Raw genomic sequence first — 21,647 nt, 5'->3', positions numbered from 1 at the left:
CACAAGACACTATGTTGGAAATGAACTTTACAACTTGGGAAAGAGAGTTGGTGGGGAGGAGAAGTAGGAGAAAAATGATGGAGGGGGTGACAATGTTCGATAAGAAATGTACTCATTACCTTACTTATATAACTGTAACCCCTCTGTACATCACTTTTACAACAAAACAAAATTAAATAAACAAAAGACTGGAGGTTGAGCTGGGTTTGTTGCTTTCAAAAGAAACTGGTTTAAATTTAACAAGTCACTTTGAATCACGGAGAAGTCTGAAGTCTGGGATGTAGCATCTTCATAAGCTGCTGTTTTTTTTTTTTTTTTTTTTTTTTTTCAGGGTGTATAGTCTTCTCATGCCAGTCAGCCTGCAAGTGAAGGAGAGTTGTTATAGAAAAACAGACTGTAAATGTTGAAGAAGTTGTAAGGGTTATGGTCTGTGGATGGCTGGTACTTTCTATGCTGTACCACTGCAGACATTACTAATCAATCATGGAACGTGTCACTCTACACATAGTATCCAGCTTGTAGTATCCTGTAGTCTGTCAATGTCACGCAACACATTTGCTCTCTTGTAGTCATTCTTAAAACCAGGCCCAGAGTGGAGAAGCAACTTTGTAAAAGTAACATAGTGAGTTAGTGACAAAGTCGCTGCATTACCATAACCAAGCTGCTTGATTATTGTCTTATTGGCCAAATAAACCGGGTATGTTGATAATCTAGGCCAGACTCCAAGTCTGTGGCTGCTCCTGTAACAGCAACTGAGACTGATGAATATTTAGGGGTATTGGGGGAAGAAAAGGAGGCGCTTTACAGGCAAACCGGGCCCTGGTTCAAATTCTAGATATGAGATTATCTCAGGGTATAATGAAAGAAACAGGCAAATCTCAGCTCCAACTTTGTCTCTTGAGTAGCTAACCATGGGCTGTTTAGTACTAGTGGAGATGTAGGTTCATCCCCAGAGCAGGTTGGTCCCTATGTTAGAGTCTTATGATTAAAGAGGGAGAGCTGACATTCTCTTTATCTGAACAAAGGCAGGTTTTACTTCCCCTAATGTTCTTTGGGACAGCCTTTACTTAAAACTTTGCAAATAACTATGACTCCTTGGCCAAATAGAATAGTACATTTTGTTTATTTGTTTGTTAGTTTTTGTGATACTAGAGATTGAACCCACAGTATCATGTTTACTACGAAAGTACCCTAAGTAGTTACAATATATCTCATGTTCTTTTGCTTGTATTTTCCTTTTGATATAGGATCTCACTAACTTTTGCCTGGGCTAGCCTCAGATTCATGATCTTCCTGTCTCTGCTTCCCAAGTAGCTGAGATTACAGGTATATGCCACCATGCCAGGTTAAACTAGCAATCAAAGAAGCAAATTTTCATATTCAGCTTTAATTTGCTTCTTGGGAGTGGACATGGTGGTTACTGGCTGATAAATAGGGTATGAAAATGAAGTCCAGTCTGATTTAAAATAAAAGGATAACAGAAAATGCTGAGCATCTGAGACAGTTCACCTTAATTTGAATGTGTCTTTATCTCTATTCCTTTCCTCCCAGTGTTTCTTGGTCTATAGCCCTCACTCCCTCCCTCCCTCTCCTCACTCCTTCCCTCCTTCCCCTCCTTCTTTTGTCAGTACTGGGATTTCAACTCAGGACCTCACTTGTTCAGCTTTGCTTGCTCAGCTGGCATTCTACACTTGAACCATGCCTCCAGCCCAAAGCATTTTGCTGGCTAATTAGAGGTGGTGTTTCACAGACTTTTCTGGCCTGGATGGCTTTACTATTTTATTTTTTATTTATTTATTGGACTCCAGGCCTGAGCACTGTCACTGGCTTCTTTTTTTGCCCAAGGCTAGCACTCTGCCACTTGAACCCCAGCTCCACTTTCTGGCCATTTTCTGGTGCTGGGGAATTGAACTCAGGGCTTCATCTATATGGGGCAAGCACTGTTGCCTCTAGGCCATATCCCCAGCCCTGGCCTGGGATTGCAGATGTGAGCCATCAGTACCCAGTCTGTCCTCCCGCCATCCCTAAATCCCATGTAGAGTATAATTTGGGTGAAAGTGGAAATAAGTAGCTAATTCTTACCTTAAAAGAAAAATAATTTGGCTGTCAGGAGAAAATTGACGGCAACACTCTTGGCAAGCAACAGTCGTAGCCCCAACACTGTGAGTGACGTCATGTTTACCTTCTCTGTGTGAACTGCAGTGGAATAGAATGAACATGTGGCTTCAGAGAAGTTCCTGTCTCCAATGTTAATAACCCTTGCTGAAGTCTGCCCCACATCACCGTGGTTCTTGTGGGCCCACATGCCCAGCGTGGTGCCAGACAGCACTCAGACTCCTCAGGCTGCTGCTTTGGAAACCCAAGCTTGTAGCCAGGCCTTCTCTGCTGGGCCAATCAGAGGCCGAAAGGAACCAACTGGGTTCGATATGTGTTTTGTTTTCTCTTAAAACCTGATATATTTTTGGTCCTAGTTGACAATTATCAAGCTTGCTTTAACCCTTAATTTTGAGGTTAGCCCTTTGATTTGAACTCACCTCTTGGTTTGTGGCAGTTCTCTGAAATTTGGGTCATGTTGTCAGTCCTTGTTGGTTTTAGATTATCTGGAACAAACAGCAGTGCTTAAAGTTACATTGGCAACAAAAATTTCTTAGCATTTCCAGGCTTTAAATCTGGAGGAGACTTAGGTAAGTAAGATGGAGGGTGTGACTTAGGGTCGTGTGTTTACAGCCAGCCTGCACACCTTTCGTTCTGGAGATCAAGATCCAGACATGTTCTTAAACACAGGCAGAACCAGAATTCTTATCCCCACAATAGGGCGGGCTGCCCTTTGTTTTGAGATGTAGTGCTGGCTTTGATTGTATATAAACTTTGGATGCAGGACAGTCATTTGTAGGGGAGAAACAGTGGATGGAGGATAGGGAAGAGCTTTATCTTAGAGAAATCTAGAGATGCAGAGCTGTCCTTCTCCATGGGAAACACTTACATCATTCCCCATACCCCAGCCTGATGCTAAATTGGAAAACGATTTGCCCAGAGTTTACATCTCTAAGTTTTCTTTCTCCAACTTTCCTTCCCCGGAGTCTCCAGAGATTTGAAGCCAGATACCTACCCAAAGAACTTGTCTTCAGTTCAAAGTCAGTGGAGTGCACGGTTTCGTTGTTGTGCTGAACTGAGCATGTCACTGAGCTGGAATCTTCATACTGACCGAGCTTGACAGCACTGTACTTCCCACTGGGAGAGATGACTATAGCAGGGTCAAATTCTGCTATCTTCTTAGATGATTCAAGACTTATCTGTACATTTTTGGGATAAAAATCCTTCACCAAACAAGCAACTTTTGTTCCATTTTTCATGATGAAAACAGATGGTTTGGTAGGAGGCTGGATTCCTGCAAATACAACCAACTTGTTTCAGGGGATAATTATTTACAGCTTCATGGGTATTAAACAGTGGTGGTTACTTCACTTTCCAGAGAGTCAACACTATAATTTAGAACTTTGTGTTTTGTTGTGTGTGTGTGTGTGTGTGTGTGTGTGTGTGTGTGTGTGTAAGGGTACTTGAACTCATGGCTTGGACAGGGTCTCTTAGCTTTTTCTCTCAGTGGTGGCACTCTACTACTTTAACCACAACTCTACTTCTGGCTTCTTACTTGTCAATTGGAAATAAGAGTCTCATGGACTTTCTTGCTCAGGCTGGCTTTGAACCGTGGCTGTCAGATCTCAGCCTCCTGAGTAGCTAGAATTACAGGTGTGAGTCACTGGCACCTGACATTTCCTGCATCTTGTTAGTACACTGGGATCATTAGAATTTCCATGAAGGTATTGCTAAAGTGGGAAGAAATGTGGGGAAGTTGGTCAGAATTCTTCTAACTAGGACCCAATAAGAGAGGCAGCCAGAAGTAGAAATAGAAAATAAAAACTACAGAGTAGTTTGGATTATCTGGGTCTCAACGATCTATGATTTAGTCACCAATCTTTTGAACAACTGAGGTTGGCTTACATCTCTGTCTACACAGATTGGTTTGTTTTAAACACATAAACACTTAGAGGGAGATTCTGAAGGTGCTTGTATTATGGATTGTGTCAATGGAAGAATCAAGGATCTGATAAGGTCTGACATGAGGTTGGCAGGGCTGGAGTCTCTCTAGGCATTTTTTTCCTGTTTCAAGGGACTGCATAAAATGGCTGAAGATTAAGTGGGACATCCTTTTATCTTTTGGAAATACTTACCCTTCTTTAAGGACTGAACTATTGTACAGTTTTTGTTGAATTTCTTATTTTGGTGTGGAAAGGGGTAAGTTTTTAGACAGGGTCTAAATATAAAACTTAGGCTGGCCTGTGACTCCCAGGCTTCTCCTGATCTCACTTAGCTTCCTAAGTGCTGGGATTACAAACATGTGCTTCCTCCTTTGAGTCTTTAATCAGAGGATAACAGCTATCATTCTTAGAAAGTGCTTACAGACAAACTGGTTGGAGCCCATTTCTTGTTTTATTTCAAGAAGAACAGTAAAATGGTGGTGCTACTAATTGGGTTTCCCACTGGCCCTCTCTTCTCTCTTACCATACCTGCTACTGTAAGTTTGCATCTTTTTCTTTCCTTAAAACCAAAAGACTTGAAGCTCTGAGAAAGGCAAAATGTCTCTTCCCCACTGTGTTTTATTGAACTTCCTGAATTGTGATAAATTTTGTGTCCATGAAGACTTGAATTTTTTGTCATCTTCAAATAACTGCTAAAGAAAGAGCCTTGATAGTGCTTAGAATAAAAAAGACAACTGATCTGTGAATGCCATCGGTATATATTTCCAATCTTAAGATTTATTTCTGAGTTTCAAAATTAATTGTTCCTGTGAACATGGCTCTTAGTGTTTATAACTTTGAAGAGTTTGTTTTCTTGTTATCAAGTGAAAAGTAAATTAATTTCTAGTGTAATTTTATCTCCTATGGTCTATAATCAAGTCAATAATTATTACTAAACAGAAAGTCTTGGTAATACATAAACTGAAGAGAAATGATCCTTCCTTTTCCCTCCCTTCCTCCCTCCTTCCTTCCTTGCTTCCCTCCCTCCCTTTCCCCCATCTTTTTCTCTTGCTTGCTTGCCGTTAGGGCTTGATCCCAGGCCTGGTGTTCTACCACTTGAGTCACACTTCTAGTCCAGCATTTTGCTGGTTAATTGGAGATAGAGTCTGGTAGACTTTTCTGCCAGGGCTGGCTTTGACCAGAGATCCTCCAGGTCTCAGCCTTGTAAATAACTAGGATTCAGCACATGACAAAGAAGTGATTTTTCTCATGTTCACTCTGAATCTGGGTTTGAAGTTCAGCTGTGAGGCTAGTGATAACAGAGTGATAACTAAACCTGTTGGTTCTAACTGGCTGAAAGGTTATTAGATAGGCAGCTCCCACTGGTCACCAGTTTGTAAATAGGCTGTAGCTGATTAGGGGAAGAAGCTGTTCTGAGAAGCCCCCTCCACGCTCCACTGTAATTCTCCATCTTTTCTCAGCCAAAAAGCTCGGCTAAAAGATTGGATTCTGCTCTCATCACCCAGGGCATGATGTGTACTCACAAGAATCTGAAGTAGCCGACTCTTTCAAAAAATATTTCTTTCTTTATTTATGTTAGATACAGACAAGAAGGGAGATTGTTTTTTTTTTTTCTTTTGAAGGTTTTTCCTGGAACATATTTTCAGCCTGCGTGAGAAAACCTCTGTTTTGTTTTCTTGCATAGCTAAAGCTGCGGATAGCAGCAACTGATAACCCCAGCATTAACGGCTGGAGACCACAAGCCAGACTCCCTCAACCTCCTTTCAGAATCGTGCTAATTCTTGGTCATGGGTCTGTCTTTAGTTTGCTATGAATTATGATTCATTTTCAAGAGAGTTATGAGCCAGAAAGGTAATTTATCTATAACAAAACAGAACAAAATCAACCAACCAAACTGAACCAAACACAAACTTGGTTATTTAAGGATAAGACTAATTTTTTTGGTCTGATTTATTTGGGTAATTAGGCCTTCCTTCCTTCCTCCCTCCCTCCCTCCCTCCCTCCCTCCCTCCCTCCCTCCCTCCCTCCCTCCCTCCCTCCCTCCCTTCCCTCCCTCCCTCCCTCCCTCCCTCCCTCCCTTCCTTCCTTCCTTCCTTCCTTCCTTCCTTCCTCCCTCTCTCTCTTTCTTTTGCAGTAGGATTGCTTTATGTAGGCAAGTTGGCTTCAAACTCGTGATCTTCCTCCGTAAGCTACCCAAATGCTGAAGTTACAGGTGTGTGCTGCTGCTCCTGGCTACTTCCTTGGGATTTTAAAACCTAATTCATCAAGCAGTGTCAATGATTACTTGAGCTGGGGAGATTGGTTTTCAATAATTTGACAATATGATTCAACTGACAAAGCACATGTCTGAAGAAATGTGCTCTTAGTATATTGAACACCAAATGTATTAGTGGGCATTTCAGAAATAGTGTAATACATTGATTTTATAAAATATTTCTCTCAGGCCCTCCTTCTAAATTGAAGTCTATATGTTCAAAATAATTAAGAAAGTTTTATGTAATCCTTTACTTGGCATCATGGTAACCAAAAGGAGTTCTTTCTTTCTTTTCTTTTTCTTTCTTTCCTTCTTTCTCAAAAATGCACATATAGTTGCCTATGTATTCGAATCTGTTTTATATTTGATTTAAGCCAAAATTTGAAGTTTGCTAAAAGTGAATACAAGACTTCAATTAGAAGTTTGTCTCTTGAGAATAGTCTGTCTTCTCATTTCATGAATATAATTATATTTCAACATGTGTTCCAACTGTATTTGTTTGGGCAATTGCTATTTTATATTCAGACTTTCTTCTTTTATGAGTACTAATTCACTGCCAAGATTATGTTCTGGTAAACAATACAAAAAGAAGTGCCTACCTTTTCTGAGCAACTCTTTCTTAATTTATAACCGAGATAACATCTGATTTAGATTCACAAAGAGCACCCACCGGGTCCCTTAAGCATTGTCACATCTAAAATACAAGTCACTCCGAATCTCAAAACTGGTATGTGGGACTTAACTTGAGCCCTGAAAGTTTGCTTTCCTTAGTTACTGTGATCAGGCTCTCCACCAGTCTCCAAACTTTCCAAGCTTCAGGACATTTGTGATTTGCCAGTAGGTGTAACCAAATGGACAGAAAGAACAGGCAACTCCCTGCTGAATTTGAGGTCAAGGGTCCCTGCCATGGTGCCTTTGCACCAACTATATTAGTGTAACTCGGATTGCTTTGTGTTTCATGGGTTACCCTAAAGATTTAGGAAATAAGTAGGGAGTGTAATTTTAACCTTTAGAGACTTAAAATTAAGAGTTCCAGAGTTTCTTCAGTTACTCAGTGTCTTCCTCTGGCCCACTTCACATCTGCAACACTCCATCTCCTAACTGCAAGTTAATTTACTCATTATGACCTGGAATATAATCTGGATGGCAGGCCTAGGACCCAAATTGTCCACAGAAACGTAGAAAAAAAAATCAACTCACCAGGTTCCACAAAGAGTTTGGTTCCAGTTCCAAAAAGGATCTTTCGGGCATCCCAGGAGCACAGTGCAATGCTGCCTTACAGGTAACCAGCCTGTGGCTGGCTCTGGGGTCTGAGCTTGAACATCTGTGCTCTGACTGTCAGCCTAGAGACCCCTCAGCTTAGAGACACACAAAGCTACCCTGCGTGAGATCAGAGGGCTGAGGGAGCAGAGGCTCTGCTCCCCTTGAAGATAATAGTTGGAGGTCAGCACAAAGTCTCTATCCGGGAGATGCTGGGCCAGGGCTGAGCCAGGGCAGGAGAGCAGGACACTTCAGTGGTAGTTAGTTGCCTTTAGGGTGGAAATTGCAACCCCCCATTTGCTGAGAGGGCTCTCCAGTAAGAGCATAGTAACTTCATTTAGGGACGAAGCACCAAATGTTGACAGTTTTTACACTGAATATCAAGGACAGGAATGTTTAGACACATAGTCTCATACTCTACTTCTTTTGAGTCACAAGGTTGCTTTTTGATTATAATCCTAATTCCTCCCCCCCCCATCACTCAGAGTTTCATAGTAATAACAGATTGGCCTTCTAATTCCCTGAGCGCAGTAAAAGGTTTGCTAAGGACCCGATGGTTGAATAAGAAATAGGTTGCCAACTGCCTCACAGATGTAGGTCATGGAAACAAGTGCTTGCCTTGGTTTCTTATTTTTGCTTTATAATTTCTCTCCACTATGGATCCACTCTGGATGCAGATAGAAGTCTCAGGAGTGTGACGTATTCACGGGAAGCAGAACTTAAGGATCGTGTGGATAACTGCCTCATGAACAAAGTTCCAGTGTTTAGAGCTAGAGCCAAGCAAAAGAGAATGGCAGTCATGCAGGGCCATTATTTGCCGTCAAAACTTTAAGCACTGGGGGTTGGGGGTAAGGGTTTGGGCTTGATCTGAAATTCTCATTTCCCCTACCTGAGCTTTGCATCATCAAATTTCGTGCCATCACTGCAGGTAGAAACCAGAGAAGCAACTAGGAAGTGTGGTCTAGGTCCACAGAGGCTAAGTATCAGTTTCATCAATTTCCTTTTTCCCTAAGACTCCCTAAGGCACAGCTCCAATGATTTGATTCTTACACTGAAGATAATTCTGAATTTCAAGAGGAAATGATTTAAAGAGAAAATGAAACACAATACTTCTGATTTAGATGCAATTTGCCAAACATCAATCAGACTGCAATCAGCTACATCATGATTTGGCTTCCTTCTTTTTCATTGCTCTAGCATCTCTCTTCTTAAAAAAAAAAAGGGAAATGGAAAAGAAAAGAAAACATAACCAAATTTTGCTAGTAATGGGAAATGAAAATTCCTTACAAGTTTATGTTATAAGAGGCAGCAGAGACTGCTAACAGAACCTACCATTTTTAGGACTTCCAGCCTTGCCACATTTGTGTCCCTTTTACTTCTTTATTTCCTCTGAAATAAGCAAAATTGATACCTAGCCATGTAAGAGGTGACGCTTGCCCCAGTGGGCTTGACATTTTGGGGAGCCTTTGAAAGACTATCATTCTCTGATCTGATAGAGTGATTGATTGACTCTTGGCATCCCAATCCCTGACTATATTCCCTGGGTTTCAACCACTGGAAGAGGGCAATGTCTTCTGATGGCACCATTGCATGTCTATTGTTCTGGCCTTGGTGGCTGTGTTTCCACATCACTTGTAGGCTCCTGAGACCTTGTCTCATCTTCAGGGATGACAGAAGAGCCAAGCATGTGACTGCTCTCTGCAGACCCAGGCTGAGACTTTGGAGATCATTTAGTCTGAGCCAGATTCACTGGTTTTATGCAAGTTCTTAGCAGAAAAGGTGTGTGTGTGTGTGTGTGTGTGTGTGTGTGTGTGTGTGTGTGTGTAAGAGAGGGAGAGAATTCTACTTAGCTCCTTCTTTAATATTTTTCTTTCTAACTCCCCTTCTTCTTACTATGCTTACTTTCCCTTATTAACAGCAGAGAGACCGTCTGCATCCAGAATTTGCCCCTTCCACGGTCCTCATCCCTGACCAGGGAGCCTCACTGGGAGGCCTCACCGGGATAAGGTTGTAGATCTGTTACTACTATTATGTCTTAGCCTAAACGTTCCAGGTATACGCAATATATTCTTCAGAGAAACTGAATACATCTGTCCTCAAATATTCCTCTGATTCTTTGCAACAAACAATGTGTTTCTAACCTAGAATCAATCTTCTGACTCTGTGCTACAGCTGTAAGGGAACAGAAAGGCTGAGCTATAGTAAAATGCACAACTTCTTTGGTTCCATGACAGACTGTGTTGTGCTCCCAAACATGAGTTCTGCTGTTACAGTACTACCTAAGCATCAATACCAAACAAAACAAACTCAACCCAAGTCCAAAGGAAACTAAAACCTTCCTACCGATTCAGCCCATTCAATCCTAGCAGTCTATTCATCTATTTACACTGGAGTAGATAGGTCACAATGAGCATAGCTGGAAACAGAATTTTGTAAGAGTTTTTAAGACCTAAACATTGCATTTTGGCAACTTGTTTGATATCTGTTATCTTCTAACTGTTAATATTTAGGAAATCCAGGTTTTCTGCTAATAGCTCTTCAACCTGTCATATCTTACCTCTAGATTGTGCTTCAGGACCTTATTTTCATGGAGAAAGGAATCATGTTGGTTTTTCTGGGAGCTATAAAATTACCATAATTGGTATAAACATAACCATAGTCTCAACTATGTCAATCACAAGCCAAAGCTGCCTCAGTTAGCAGGGACATGGTGGCTGGAGCCAGAGCCATGCATGGACAAGACTTTAGATCCAAAGGATTATAATAATTATGGGTGATTTTATTTTATATGAGTTGGACCTACTAGATTCATCTCAGAGGTAATGTCACGGAAGCTAAAATTGGTTAAGGTCACAAGTGGCTGAGCTGGGATTCATCCTCAGGAATCTGGAGCCCAGTTTTCACCTACTGAAGCAGAATGGAAGGCTGGAATAGCCTCAACTGTCACTTGTCCAAACTTCTGTGATTATACAAGGGCTAACTGATAGACGTAGAGAGAGAATTTTGATCTCTTTCCAGTGCTTTCGCTTTTTTTTCTCTCCCATTAAATCACAGAATTTCTATTGGCTCATAGGACTCCACTGCTTTGTCTACAAAATTACTTCTAAACATTGATCTGGGCGCCAGCAGGTTCACAGTGTGTTAAAAACCAGAGGGAACCTTGGAACCTTTCAGCCTAACCACAGGGAAGCTGGAGTTTGGGGAAGTCACAGAGCTCATCAAAAAGAGGATTACAACTTGTTCTCTGAAGTCCTGGTGTAACTTGGTCCCCATGACACGTCATACTCACCACCTAAGTGTGCAGTATAGATCGGGTTGTACTCATGACCTAGATCTGTATGAGGTGAATATACCAACGTAGATGTCATTACTCAGGCAGAGAGACAATGGTGCTCTAGGAAGATAAAAACCCAAAACAACACCAACAAAACCCAAACATGAGGTTGCCCAGTGATCCTCTGTTCTACTTCTCTGCTTTATTATTTTTTTTCACAGAGCATAGCATCTCCTCAAATGCTACATATGTCACTGTCTGTCATTTGCTATTAGAGAGTAAACTCCAAAGAAGCATGAAGATCTGTCTTTGTTTTCATGCTGGTTTATTGACACCTAGAAAAATGCTGGCCCATAGTGACATTGACATGTCACAGGAAGATTCCAGCTCACTTCCACTTTTATTTTCTTTTGCTGTATATCACAACCGGCTTATCATTTGATTATGATTGATTGATTGACTGAGTCATGTAACAAACATTTATTTTATGTTTTTAGTGTATTCGTGGTTACAGTAAGATAACTCGAAGTCTTTGCCTGTTGAAGCAGAGAGGACAGACAGTAAAGTTTCAAGTGAACAAGAAGATTTTATATAACCAAGCAGAAGGGATCTGTCTGTAGAATGACAGGGGTGGTAGAGGAAGACCTGGTTGGAGTGACATTTGAGTAGCTACCTGGAGAAGGAAGGGGAGAGAGCAGAACAGGTCTGTGGGAGATAATAGCTGCAGGTAGAGGGAGCTGCAGGTGGAAGGTTCTATTCAGGGAGATGCTCCTCTTGAGTCAGTGAACACGCTAAAGATGGCGGTCAAGGCCAGTGGCTGGGAGCAGGGGGCCAGTTACTGCTTCGATTATGGGAACAGGCTGAGGAACCTAGGAATCTAGGGACTCCTTTTCATTGAGGAGAAGGTAGAGAAGTCTGATTACTGGCTGGATCTTTCTGTACTTTGGGCTGTCAGGCTGAAGGGGTGCAACAAATGGGATGAGTTTCTTCTGGGGATGGAGAAGGCCTCTTGAGTAACTAGTATTTAGAAACGCAGGGGTGGTTCTGTGATGAAGATAGTGGTGGCAATGTGGCTAGAAGGGAGGTGGGGTAACTGTTGTTTCAGATCCTCTGGAGTTCATTAGAGTTCTGAGGGAAAGGCTGGACTGAGTAGGAAGAACCTTTTCATCCAAGTCCAACTACAACTCTAAGAGAAGAGCAGCAGTCTGGAAGCAGACAGAGGAATCCAATTATGGCTTTGATAAGCTGTGAGATCTTGGGGAAACCATCTTGAGTTTCAGTTTCCTGATTTGTAAAATGCAAGTTCCACATGATCATTGTGATAACAGAGTAAATGCCACTTGTAAAGTGCCTACTCAGGTGGCTTGACACAAGGTGGGCACTCAAGCAATGGTAGTAGACAGAGTAACAACAGCACTGTAAGTCTACCGCATGGCCTGCCTTCAGGAGGATGTGCCTGATGACAGACCTTTTAAAGTTCCGCCATTGCCATCATTGGTAGTATATATTTATGTTGTGTAAATCATCACATGCCATTTTTATCATATCCCATGTTTTATTTTTAGAAGTTGAGTTGTATCCCCAGGCTTGTTCTACATAGAGGACTGAAATGTGTGTGATAGGATCTTCTTTGTGTGGAGCCGTATACTGCTTGGGAGCCCTTCAAGGAAGAACATGAAAGGCGCTCCCAGAGAAAGGAAGTGTCCAGAGAAAGCAGGCTTCTGAGAGAATTCAGGCTTTAGTTTGCAGTGATGCCTTTTAAATCCAATATCAGTTGGCTGAAAAGAAGATATATTCAGCTAGAGTCTTGTGGCTCACACCTGCAATCCTAGCTACTCAGGGCATTGAGAGCTAAGGGTCACAGTTTGAAGCCAGCCTAGACAGGAAAGTCCATGAGACTTATCTCAACAATTAAGCACACACACACAGACACACACAGACACACACAGACACAGACACAGACACACACACACAAAAGCCAGAAGTGCAGCTATATGTCAAGTGTCAGAGCACTAGCCTTGAACAAAAAAGCTCAGAGACAGAGCCCAAGCCTGGAGTTCAAGCCCCTGGACAGGCACACACACATACAAAAACACATTCGAAGATTCAGGTTCCTGTCCCATCTAATGCTCCTTATCTTTTTCATGTCAAAGGGTAATGAGGTGCAATTAGCTCAGCGTTTCTGGAACTTCAATTAATTAATTACCAATCTTCTGTCTCTTTCTCTCCACCTCTCTGTTTTATTCTATATGTCATATCCATCTGTCACAATTTACTACTTCTCTTTAAGCATGCTCACTTCTAAAATTTATTAGTATATAATTTTTGAAAATTGACTTTAGTTGCACAAAGGAGTTTCAATTCAATGTTAGTTTATGAGCACATCGACTGATGATCATAAACTGATTTATGGATCAATGTATTTTGATTACTGTCACCCTTTCCATCATCCTTCCCCATCTCTCCCAATATACTCACTTTTTAATTTAAAATATAATTAAAAGGAACATGTAAATCATATGGATTTGATTACCTACTTGATTCTGATACTCATTAAAAGATAGAGAAATTTATTTATTTATTTGTTGGCCGTGGAGCTTGAACTCAGGGCCTGGGTCCTGTCCTTGAGCCTCTGTGCTCAAGGCTAGCGCTCTACCATTTGAGCCATAGCACCACTTCCAAAAGATAGAGCAACTTAAATGAACAAGCCCATGTAGGTACTAGAAAAATCAAATGTTATGCACTCTCAGTTGGGGAAATAATAGCCCAAGGAAGTCAGTAAACAGAGGAAGTCAGTCTATAAGTTTGCTGGGACTGTGGATAAACTACTACTTTAGTGGAGGGTGTGTGTGTGTGTGTGTGTGTGTGTGTGTGTGTGTGTGTGTGTGTGTGTTTTGTTTCCAAATAATTAGTGAGAAAATTTCAAGTGAAGAAGTTTAAAGGCAAGGGCTTGGATTATTCTAATTCATCAAGTATTATTAAGATTTTATTTTTAAAGAAAATGAGCTTCTCACTGGGGGAAAGCAAAGGAAGAGGTGATATTGCTCCCCCCACCAAAAAAAAGAAATACTCATTGTCTGACTTATGAAATGGGAACCCTTCTGTGCAACACCCTAATAATAATAATAATAAAATTATATTAAAAACTTGAACGTCCCTCTTTTGACTGCTAGCACAGCTTTCCTTCTGCATGCAAAGCCCCTGCCCCTTGCCTCCCATAGTAGGAGAAGTCTAGGAATCCTCACCGAGGCTGGAACTTTTCCTCTTCTGCTCTCAGTACTTTGCTTCCTTCACTTCAGATAACCCGCACTGTCTTGTTCCTGACTTCTCTGAGAGGACTCTACCCCATTACACTCTTCTATCCTACCTCTCCAGAGCCTTCTCTTAACTTTGGAAAACCTAAGTTGAATGTCAAAACATCAGGGAGGGGTCTACTGTGTCTTTTCTAAGTAGTTAGTTTGAAAAACTTGGGACCTTTGACCTCTACTGCTAAACTTTTCTAAGTCCCTTTTAATGTTAAAAAATTCTTTTATCACAATCACTAGTTTAGGATTAATGTTCACTTTTTTAACAGGAGGCTTTTGCCAAGTGGAAAATACTTTTTTTTTTTTAAAGCAAGTCACTAGTTGAATTCAAATGTCATTTAAATGCCAAGAAAAGTTGTCTTTTATTTTGAGCACAAAGTTTTCAATAAGTTTAGCACTGAGTCATTGATGACAGCAAATTGATGTTCCCTATTCTCTTTGTGAGGAAAATGAACATCAGTGCTCAGGAAGCCTCTCTGGCTTGCATCCTACAGCCGCTGAAGCACTTCTTAGTTGGAAGAAATGCGCCAAAGAAGTTGGAACTCACTTTTTTCTGCTGGGAATTTGTTCTCTCTAGAACCACAATGTTCCTATCACTCTTTAGTAATGTGTTTTCCATTCACAGCTCACACAATTAGAAATAAGTGTCTAGAATAACTTCCTCGTTCTAAACAGAACTGTACCTACCAACATATTTATAGAAAATGAGTTCTTGCTTTGGTCTCACCTTCCATGCCTAGAACATTCCAGGTTCTACCAGGAGCACTTGCTCTGGCCTCACCTTCCATGCCTAGAACGTTCTGGGTTCTATCAAGATCACGCATTTGCCTACAAAAGGTCAGAATTACTCACTCCCAAACCACTTTGATGGGATCATCCAGGCACATGCAATGGGCAGAATTCTCTCAGGTGTTTCTGAGCTGCACAGGTCCTTTTATATCCTCCAAAGTCTGTTTATCTTTTCTGACACTCCCCCCTTACCCCCATGGAGGAATAAACCATCGTTTACCTTTGCCACTGCGATGCCACGGTAGACGTAATGATGACCCCTTTCACATTTTCTGATGATTTCTGCCTCATTAGTTAGAAGACCCCTTAAGCCCCAATTCCAGACAAATAAAGTACTTACTTGGTTCCACGGTCACTTGGGTTCCTTGTCCGAAGATAAGCTTGTCTGTCACACAGTCATTGAGGGTGCTCCAAAAACCCCAGGAGGTGCTCCCACCCCCCTTCCTCCCGTGAGCTTTATGCCCAGTGGTTTTCCACATGTCATTCTTTGGAAGGTGGCACTGGTTGTCCATCCAGCAGGTTCACCCTCAGTTCACAGCTGCAGGCAGGGAAAGGGCTGCTTGGGGGAGGCTTTGGTCTGAGGAGCAGGTGGGAGCTCACATTCCTGGGGTGAACATCCTCAGCACAGTATGCCAAGAAAGTTTTTTTCTCATTGCTCATTGTTTTAGACTGTTGGCGTTTCCCAGACTCATAACTAACTCAGCCTCACAAAGCTGGCCCCTTGAGCGGTGGGTCTTGGGCCACGATTATTCCAGTCAAGACCTTTACAGTCACCATATGGCTGCTTATTGTCTACAAACAAATCAATCTCCAAATTCACTTCCCTAATCTGTAAATGCAAAGTACTCCAGCAAATCTCTCCAGAGACTTGCTCTCAGAAATCCCATGTGAAATGGCTGAGGTAAGTCTTTTTTCTCTTTTCAGTAGAATCAGTATGAAGACATGACAAGGATCATTTTAAACAAAACATCTTTACCTATCTTGTGTTCTTCATAATGCTGTGTTAGTGAAAGTTGAACGGCCATTTTTACCCTGGGAATAGCAGTAAGGGAGAGGCCAGCAGCTGTGGTCATTTCTTCAGGTCCAGTCAGCTTCCTGGCGTCCCTTCTGGTTCGCAGAGCAAAGGAAAGGCGGCTACTGCGGTGCTCATCGCATGTGGCGCCAGATGGAAGCCGAAGCTTTTCCAGGGAAACTCTGCTCTGGCCGGGGTAGTTTTTGTACAGGTCTCTGTGGGTTTTGTAACACTGTGCTCCAATCCCACCAGTCACAGTACTACAGAGCTTTACAAAAACCTCCCTTAGGCTCCAGCTAGCTGTGTCTGAGAACCCATGGAGCCAGCTGTTTTCTGCAAATCAAGCTTCAGTAAGATCAAAGGGTTTGACAGTTAGGTTAGGCCAGGTGGTCCCAGGTGCTTCTGTCTTTTGCTCTATTATCCAGCTGGTTACATCTGCTCTGGGGTCAGGGACTTGAATGGATTTTTAGAAGCCATCACATCTATTCCCATCTGTGCTCTCTGGTCAGTCTTCTCTCACTGGCTTCCCACTGAGGAGCATTGGCGATCTGAATGTGGGTTAGGTAGAAAATGTTTGTGCTCAATGTATTTTCTCCTGTCACTTACTAAGTTGCTGGATAACCTCTTCCTGCCCTGCTTACACTTGAATAGGGCTAGACAGTCTACAAAGAGCTTTCATGTAAATTAAAATTTTCATCCTCTCCATTGACTTCCCAGTTGCTTAATTCAGGGCCAGTAGCCCAGATGGTATTTTGTGCAATGTAAAAAGGCGACCTGCTGGGCAAATGAGAAGCAGTCCTTTGCTTTCAAGCTTGGCACAGAGATCACAGGGTTGTTGTTGGTTTTTTTTTTCCTTTTTAAATTTTTGGCTTTATAAAGAGCATCCTCTGGAAAGAAGACCTCAGCTACTCTAGTAGAGGATGAGCTAAATTTCAGCCCTGCTTGTCTTCTTGGACAAGCACCTTATGCAGATCCCAACCTAAGCAAGCAGAGGCCATGGCCTGGACAAACCCAAGTGGCACATTGCAGCTGTGTTCGCGACTTCTGACTTTTCCCAATCATGCCCTTCTTGAAAGTTTTCTTCCCGGCGCTCAAACACTAGTCTGCTTGCTCATGATGTCTGTAACTATCACTATGCAAACAAGGGAATACAGCAAGCTCATGGAAAGTGACTTTGTTAAATGTCATCCACTAAAAAGAGTATGAGTTTTCTTGCTGCTACTATTTATCAAAAGGTTGACATTCACACTTTCCATGCAGATCTTAGCCAAATCTATGGCTTGCTTTAGGTATCACTATTTCACTTTGGATTTTTTCTGATGATTCTTTCCAATCCTACCCACAAGAACAGACCTGTCCTGAAATCCCTAAGCAACTTCCCCTCTGTAGATGAGGTCTAACATTCTTTTGCTGATTAAAATATTTGGACAAGAGGAAAAGAAGAAATGTTACTGCCTTAGTACAGTGTAAAGGGATAGCTTAGAGCAGAAAGCAAGACAATGCTGATTTCATGTTGGGCTAGATGAAAACAGAGTCGTTAACTTTGACTTTTGGATGCATAGTACTCATAAACTGATGCTATCAGCTTGTAGTGAAATCTCCTTGTACACTACTTAAAAGTATTTAAAAATTAGAAAAAAAAATCCCCAGTACTACAAATAGACTGGAATGTGTGCTTACCCCGTCTCTGTTTTTTTTTGTGGTATTTGATGTTTATTTCTATTATCGCACTTAGAACCCACTCCCCACCCTTAAAAAAAATCTCTTCTTCATTAGGCAGAAAGCCTCCAGAGAGGGGATCTTTCTTGTTCATCTCTGGGTGTTCGGTGCTAGTCGTAAACCCTGACTCAGGGAGTGCTCAGAGATGCCTTTTTTTTTTTTTTTTTTTTTTACTTGAAGAAAAGATAAATCTTTATTTCTGAGGTAATACTGTGAATTTTTAAAAAAAATTTATTGTCAAAGTGATGTACAGAGAGGTTACAGTTTCATACGTTAGGCCCTGGGTACATTTCTTGTACTGTTTGTTACCTCCTCCCTCATTCCCCCTCCCCTCTCCCCCTTTCCCTCTCCCCCCATGACTTGTTCAGTTGGTTTACACCAAATGGTTTTGCAAGTATTGCTTTTGGAGTCATTTGTCCTTTTTTTTTGCTTGTTAAATTTTTATTGTCAAACTGAGGTACAGAGAGGTTACAGTTTCATACATTAGGCATTGGATACATTTCTTGTACTGTTTGTTACCTCCTCCCTCATTCCCCTCTCCCCCTCCCCCTTTTCATTTGTCTTTTTATCCTTTGTCTCTCGATTTCGATATTCCCTTCTCAGAAATTCCTTTGAATCCATTGTAGGGATGAGGTATTTTAGGTTCAAAAAGGATAAGCTATGGAGTAACAGAGCTATGGTCAGATCTTTCTACCTCTTCTTAACTCTTAGCTCCTTCCTCATTCTGTCTCCAGGTTGCATTATGCACATCACCTTACATTTGTTTAGTGGAGCATAGCATCATTAGTTGTAAACAAATTGATTTTCAACAGTAGCCTGGGTTAAGGATCACTGGAAAGATTAGATTGTTGTAATTTTCTCCATACCGCGTAATATTCTGAAGCCAAATAGAAATGAGTTTCACTTTATCCACATATTTGGAGTATTCTAGTCACATTCTCTTCCACTAATGTCAGTAACCAAGGATCAATTATGTCCTGAAAAGGAATCCTAGCATGTCACACCTGGGAGACACTTCAAGGACCATATATTCTGTCCTTAATGTTTTTAGGTTAGAGAATCTAGAAAGATCCAGAGTTTCCACAATTTGGAACCTAATTCCAAAGGTCATGCAACCAATGAAGTACGCATATCAGAAGACAATGATCTTTTTGATGTATATGACAAATACTAGTATTCCTTGGTCCTTCAGGCATTTATTATTTGAAAACATTTCAGTCCTTTAGCTGATTTCCTACCTTGGAGTGTTCGTCTAGGTTGGACTCAGGTACCTGGCCTTTTCTTTATGTGGCTTTTCCTTATTGTATAAGATACTCTTCTGTAGGAAAAGGAGGCACAAGACACAGGGTATTTGTATCCTGAAGTTCAAGGTGTTTTTTTTTTTTTTAAGTAGGCAGGGCAATTTTCAATGCCAGAAAGGCTCGTTTTCAGAGGTAAGAGGGTGTGGGGACTGGGCTTCCCATGGCACTGTCTCATCCTCACCGGGGCCTGGCTTTGCGACTCAGAATACCAGGGACACATTTATGGAATATTAAGCCAAAAAATGAAATTGGATAGGCATATCCTCTAGTCTGGAAACACTTGGACCCTGCGGTCCACGGGCTGTACTCATAGGACCACTGTCCTAAATCTACGTTGTTCGTGTTGCCAAAGCTGCACAGGAAACCTCAGGCCTTCCCTGCTGCTATTCCATGTGCTACCTGCTTGCTAGTGATTCATGGATGGCGTGTATTATAGATTTTGATGTATTGATGAGCAAACCATCGGAAGTCATTTAGAGCAGCGTGCTTTTAGTTATGTAGACACAATGAAACGGACCTATGAACTGTGGCCAGAATTTCTAGCGTTAAGAACCATGAAACTCCATGTCAGTTGCTTCTGATTTCTTCCCTAGGGATCAGATACTGGATCTATGATGACTGTGTTTGGTGACAGAGGAGGGTTCAGGGATGACCCAAGTCTGACTATATTATCTGCAGTATGCGTATTATCTTTCAGTGGCCACCTTTCATTCTTTTTGCTGAAAATAAATGTTAGTTCTGCGAGGATCTTTCTGGCTGTGTCACATCATGGAGAATAGCATCGTGGCAGGAGGAGAGATCATATGGCAATGCAGAAATCCAGATGAGACCAGGGAGAGACCAGGCTTGTTCTTTGATAACAACACTATTAAAAGAATTAACCCAGCTCCCATCAATTCCTTGTTGCAGCAGGACCTTCAGGGGCCTATTCATTTCCCACAGGCTCCGCCTCTTAAAGGGGTCACGCCATCTCCCAACACTGCCATGCTGAGGACCAAAGCCCCAATGAATGAACCCCTATGGGATAATCTCAGACCATGGCCAAACCATAACATTCATCTATGGATTTGTCTAGTTGTTGCTTTGTGGAATCTTTAGTTGGTTCTTGCTAGTTTTTGTGTTGCTGTGAGAACTAAAGATTTGATATATTTACCTTCATAAAGAATACTGTGAAAGGGATGAATACTGTATGCCAAGTCATGTCAAGATGTACACATAGGCTGTTGAGGACAACACTGCTCACCTGGTGACAGGCAAACCCCACCTGCAAAGAGCATGCCCCACTACTGGGGTTTGGACTCAGCACTTGCGTGATGCTCCTTAGCTTTTTTGCTCAAGGCTGGTGCTCTACCACTTGAGTGGCAGCTCCAGTTTCAGCTTTTTGCTGGTTAATTGGAGGCATGACTCTCATGGATTTTCCTGCCCAGGCTAGCTTTGAACCATAATCCTCATATCTCAGCCTCCTGAGTAGTTAGGATAATAGGCATAGATTACTGGCATCTGGCTAAGAACAAGTATGTTTTATACTTTTTTCCCCTTTTGGCTTGGGATATCATTTTCTGCTTGGATTCTTTGAGTGGAGCACAAACCTAGTCATATTTCTTTCTGTAACTGTGCATGCTTAGAGTCTGCTATACAGAAAGAAATATGTTGTGGAGAGGACTACCAGGAGAGCCCACACAGACATAGAACACAGCCAATAGAAAGTCTTTATTACTGGCCAGACTACACTGGGCAGCCAGGGGCCCAAGAGTGCAGTCCTAAGTCCCCTTTAGGGCCACTTTTAAGCAAAAATTTACATCCTTGTTTGTTCAGGAGTGGAAAGGATCTAGTTCTTTCCTGCAGGTGCAAGCCAAGCAGGAAGTTACAGAAGCATAAGCTAGACAATGCTGTAAGAAAGCATAGATGGAGCGCAGCATGATCCATATTTACAGTTGTTTTTATGACCCATTACTATGGTCGGTACCTAAGAACAGAAATGGAGCACTTGTACATATATCTTTAAATGTTTAACCGTAAGGAACGAATCTCAGGAGTGGGGGTGCAGTCCTTTCTTTAAGATGAAGTCACGAAAGCAAAATGGAGTTATAGAAGCTAAGAGTAAACTAAGGCAGTAGGTTTGATAACCCCAGTTAAAAATACTATAAACTTATCATTCTATGTTGAAAAATTATTATGAGCTGATTTTTTATCACATAAGTAGCATAAGGATGTTATGTTTCATTTCTGCACTAAAAGTGAAATTATTTTTTTTGTTGGTCGTGGGGCTTGAACTCTGGGCCTGGGCACTCACTGTCCCTGAGCTCTTCTGCTCAAAACAAGCACTCCTACCTCTTGAACCATAGCTCCACTTCTGGTTTTCTGGTGGTTAATTGGAGATAAGAGTCTTATGGACTTTCTTGCCTCTGATAGCTTTGAATCTCAATCCTCAGTCTCAGCCTCCTTAGTAGCTAGGATTATAGGTGTGAGCCACCAGCGCCTGGCTAAAAGTAAACATTTTATTATAAGGTTTTCTCTGTGATATGTTCACAGATCCTAAGAATGGCTTGATCCTCTGATTTTCACTGAGTTGATGTATTCTGTTTTAAGGCAAATGCTCAATTATTTTGGAGAGCCTAGAAAGGAAGCCTGGGCATGGTTTTCTTCACTTGTACATTGCTATTGCTCTCTCAGACTGACAAACAGCCATTAACTTG

General features: G+C 41.7%; 2 gene segments (V, D, J or C); both read right to left on the bottom strand.

The window, feature by feature from the left end:
* LOC125362953 overlaps window positions 1–21,647 on the bottom strand; it is a 436,105-nt gene that overhangs the window by 91,160 nt on the left and 323,298 nt on the right.
* Window positions 166–15,745, bottom strand: LOC125362954. The segment is given in 5 exon segments: window positions 166–359; window positions 2,083–2,196; window positions 2,535–2,600; window positions 3,110–3,388; window positions 15,260–15,745. Coding segments are annotated over 4 exon segments (630 nt in total).

This window comes from Perognathus longimembris, chromosome 14 (assembly GCF_023159225.1).
Source record: "Perognathus longimembris pacificus isolate PPM17 chromosome 14, ASM2315922v1, whole genome shotgun sequence".
Classification (NCBI taxonomy): Eukaryota; Metazoa; Chordata; class Mammalia; order Rodentia; family Heteromyidae; genus Perognathus; species Perognathus longimembris.
Note: the sequence above shows the minus strand (reverse complement) of the source record. Positions and strands in the feature narration are given on the sequence as shown.